Source organism: Gavialis gangeticus, unplaced genomic scaffold (genome assembly GCF_001723915.1).
Source record: "Gavialis gangeticus isolate Ggan-Ray unplaced genomic scaffold, GavGan_comp1, whole genome shotgun sequence".
NCBI lineage: Eukaryota > Metazoa > Chordata > Crocodylia > Gavialidae > Gavialis > Gavialis gangeticus.
In genome coordinates this window covers 11,673,015-11,676,697 of record NW_017729014.1, presented here as the reverse complement: position 1 = coordinate 11,676,697, position 3,683 = coordinate 11,673,015, and the positions used below count along the sequence as shown (strand labels likewise).

The window sequence follows — 3,683 nt, the reverse complement described above, 5'->3', positions numbered from 1 at the left end:
TGGTTTGGGATCTGTGTAGGAGAGGTAAAAGGCATGGAAGTTTAGAGCATATATGTGTTTGTATATATTTATCACTAATGTGGGCAGAATAGTTGAAAGAATCAATTTCTGAAATTATTGCAGTACCTTACTGTCCTTATTTTTGATGCATTTGAGATTTGAATGTAGGAGGCAGTGCATCAAGCTGTAAAGGCTGTTGGAGGTCATGTTCAGTTCTGCATTGGACCTTTCCAGAAACAAGTGAACTAACCGCTGAAGCTGGCTTGCTTTGTGTGATCTGTATAGTAGGATCAATTAAAATTGCACTGAGGGATTGCCAAAGGAATAAAACAGGGTCTGATCTGGGTTACTGTAGGACTGAACCTCGTAGCCACATGCTGAAGGTAAGATTTGCAAGTAGTTTGGCTGGTTCATTTAATGTCAGTCCTATTAAAATCTCCATGTAGGCTCTGTACGTATTTTACGTGTAGAAGAATGTTGTATGTCATACAACACAATCTCTGAAATGTTTGTAGATCCTCCTCCAGCTCTTTTCATTGCCTCCCACAATGCCCTAAAGAAACATGAGCCTCTGAAATAAAAATCTGTAGGCCATAGGTCTTTATCTTTGCACTGTAGCATGCATTTCAAAATAGGCTTGTGTTGTCCTGCTGTGAAATCCCCAGTGGCTCTTGGGCTTTTCATTACTGAAGTGCCTCAAGCTTGCACGCACATGCTTACTTGTGCACACCTCACTGTGCTTTTAGAAATCTTCACTAGCCAAAAGGCAAGGGACTAGATGACATGCCTGAGGCTTTTTCTCTCTCTGATTATTAAGATGGTTAATTGGTTATTAATTGATTATCAATGACTAAGAATTGATTAACTGATTATTAACTGGTTTATTAGCTGCATTTCTCCTATGCCCTTACCTTTCCGTGATCTGGTTCATGGAGTCCCTGGAAGAATACTGCAGCGTGAAGTTGTGATAAAAACACCTATTTGGGCCATGGTAGTCCTTCAGTGTAACTTGTGAATCCTCTGACTTCCACAGGACTTTGAGTGTGTCTGGGATCAGATGTCGTAATACCGTTTGAAAGACTAGGAAAAGTATATTTGTTTTATGGTGCTAATACCACTAATAACTAAGAGCTTGAATTTTGTTTCTTCTAGGTATTGTCAACCCAAAGAATCCCAAGGAAGCGCCAAAGTCCTTCAGCTTTGACTACTCCTATTGGTCCCATACCTCAGTAAGTTTTGGATTGTACTATCACAAAAACAGCTCTCTTTACTTGTTGGACTTGTTTAATTTTCTCCTGACTTACAACCAGGTGGTTGTGCTGGTGCTGTTGCATTCTGAATGATACAGGTCCAGAGCTCTGTCTCTCTGTCTTTAGTCTTTTTCCCCCCCTCCTGTCCTTCTGGATGTGAAAAGTGAAGTTTGCAGAGTATGAGAACAAGTATGTGTTTGAAAGAGGAAGGAGAGGAAAGTTGGTAGAGGCTTGGGCCCAAACACTAGCACAGCAGTATTTGAGCTCAATTTTTTTTCTCTCATTTTTAATCCAGAAATTAAAGCGTCTTAAGCTTCTGTCACACCATGGAAGAAAGTGAATTGGATTCCATTGGTTTGTCAGGAAAAAGCAGGGCAGTGGCCCATGCTTCCTACAGCTGAAAAGCTGTAAACTCCTGTCCTCTAGTACGAGCACTCTGCCTTCACCCCTTCTGAGAGGTGGATTGAAAGTCTTGCTCACATCCGGCAATTGTTCTGCATCAAGGCACTGCAGCTTTGTACTAGGCCCCCTCCCATGTTTTGTTGAAAGATGAAAGAAATTGGATCATCTATATTTTTGCCCACTAAGCATTGATATTTGTTTTGGGTGAAAGGTAGGTCAGTTAGCACTTCTGCACAGGTTAATTATCTCAGAAAACCCAAAGCCTATAAATAAGCTTTCTTGAACGAAGCTTAGAAGAACCAAATTTCTTGTTGAATAAAACAGTTGTGTAAAACAATTGTGTAGAAGCCATACCATTATGTGACTGATCAACAGGCATTCAGAAAATATTGCAAGAATTATGAAACTAAATCTAATGCTAGAAATTATGGGTGCTTGCAGACATGGGGTGGGGGGGAAGCCCCAAAAAACTTGGTGTGCTCCTGCACTGAGCCCAGCACATGCCCAGAAGTAATTGGACCTGGTGTTTATTACCAACACCTGTATAGATTGTGTGCTTTGGTGGGTCTTTTTTGGTGCTTTTATCTGATAGCTGATTGAATCAGCTCTAGATAAAAACACCAGAAAGCCCTGCTGAAGTGCTGATTTATACAGATGCTGCAGAGCCCAGTTGAACTAACGCACTGCTGCTTCCTCTCTCCTCTCCAAAGCATGCACGCATGCACGCACCTACCCACCCACCCACCCTCTGTCAGTGCCTTATGATTATAGCCACTGGTTTCTTATTTTTTCTAGAAGTTGACATAACCTCAAGGAAATAATTATTGTAAAAGTAGCAGTCTGATAGTAAATTAAACTGGCCCTCTTCTTTAAATTCTGACCATTTCTCAAGAAACACCTGGTATCAGGGGAGAGACGATATAAATGGTAATGATGGAAAAGTATACTCCAACAAAAATACTCCGATTTTGACCAACAGCTTAGTCTCTTCCAATTGACGCAGTGTGAAACAGATCCTCGTTAGTGTGGTGATATGTTGCATGGAATATATAGAACAGGGGTTTCCTTAACTAGTCAATGGAGAAAGCGAGGAAGTCTCTGAAAAGGTATGTTGATATGTACAATGGATGCCATTTCAGTGTTCATTTTTTGTATCCTAGACCTTGCCTTGAGCAGTGTCTTGGATGGTGTCCAGCAATTGGATGATGATGTCTGATCTCTGAATATAACATTTTCTTATCAAGTGATTGAACCTGACCACATGAAGAAGGTGGATTCACTTCTTTTGTTCACAATTAAAAGCTTCTGTGATTTATCTTGAGATCTGGAAAATACTTTTAATTGCATGTGCAGCAAGCGTAATTCTGTTGTGATCCTTCCAGTCAGGCAGCTGGGACCGATGATCTGTCTGCTTTTGGCATTTTTTCTGGGCTTCTTTCATCAGTGTTTTTTCAAGAGCTCTTGCAAAGGCAAATCTTGTGAACTTCGGCCACGTTTGCTGTTAAAGAAGGAGGCCTTGAGAGAAGGAACACCTTGAACTCCTGTATTTCTGGAACTTGATTTGATAGCATTGCAACCATGCTCTTCTGGGCCAGTTTTTTGTAAAACCATCTCATTTTGATGAAATGATAGCTTCCTGTTAATTTTATCATATTCTGAGTCCAGTACTTGTTGATTGAGTTTTTTTTATCTGGTTCCTAGTTCAGTCAGTTTATAAGGAATTACCTATATGTTGTTCATAAGGGGGATGACAGACCAAATATCTACTTAGAAATTAGGCAGACAAGGTTCTTTGGGCGAATCTGATATCTCTTCTTACTTAGAATCTTACTGAGAAATTGACTTGTTCTGCTGTTCCTTAAATAGGAAAATCCTTTAATATCAGCTGAAGTAGCCTCCGTGGGCATGTCCATACATGCAAGCACACGCGCTTGCAGCAGCTCAAATGGAATCGGTGCAAATTTGAGTTGGGGCTTTTTGCCTCGGCACACGTGCCTGGACATGCACTTTGATGTGGGGCAAATCATGCAG

At 40.8% G+C, this 3,683-nt stretch overlaps 1 protein-coding gene across 1 annotated transcript in view; it reads left to right on the top strand.

Annotated features, from left to right (window-relative positions):
* KIF1B (kinesin family member 1B) overlaps positions 1-3,683 on the top strand; it is a 216,206-nt gene that overhangs the window by 59,245 nt on the left and 153,278 nt on the right. The window contains exon 3 of the mRNA XM_019511759.1: positions 1,153-1,229. Coding sequence (XP_019367304.1) covers positions 1,153-1,229 — 77 coding nt within the window. The remainder of the gene's footprint in view (positions 1-1,152; positions 1,230-3,683) is intronic.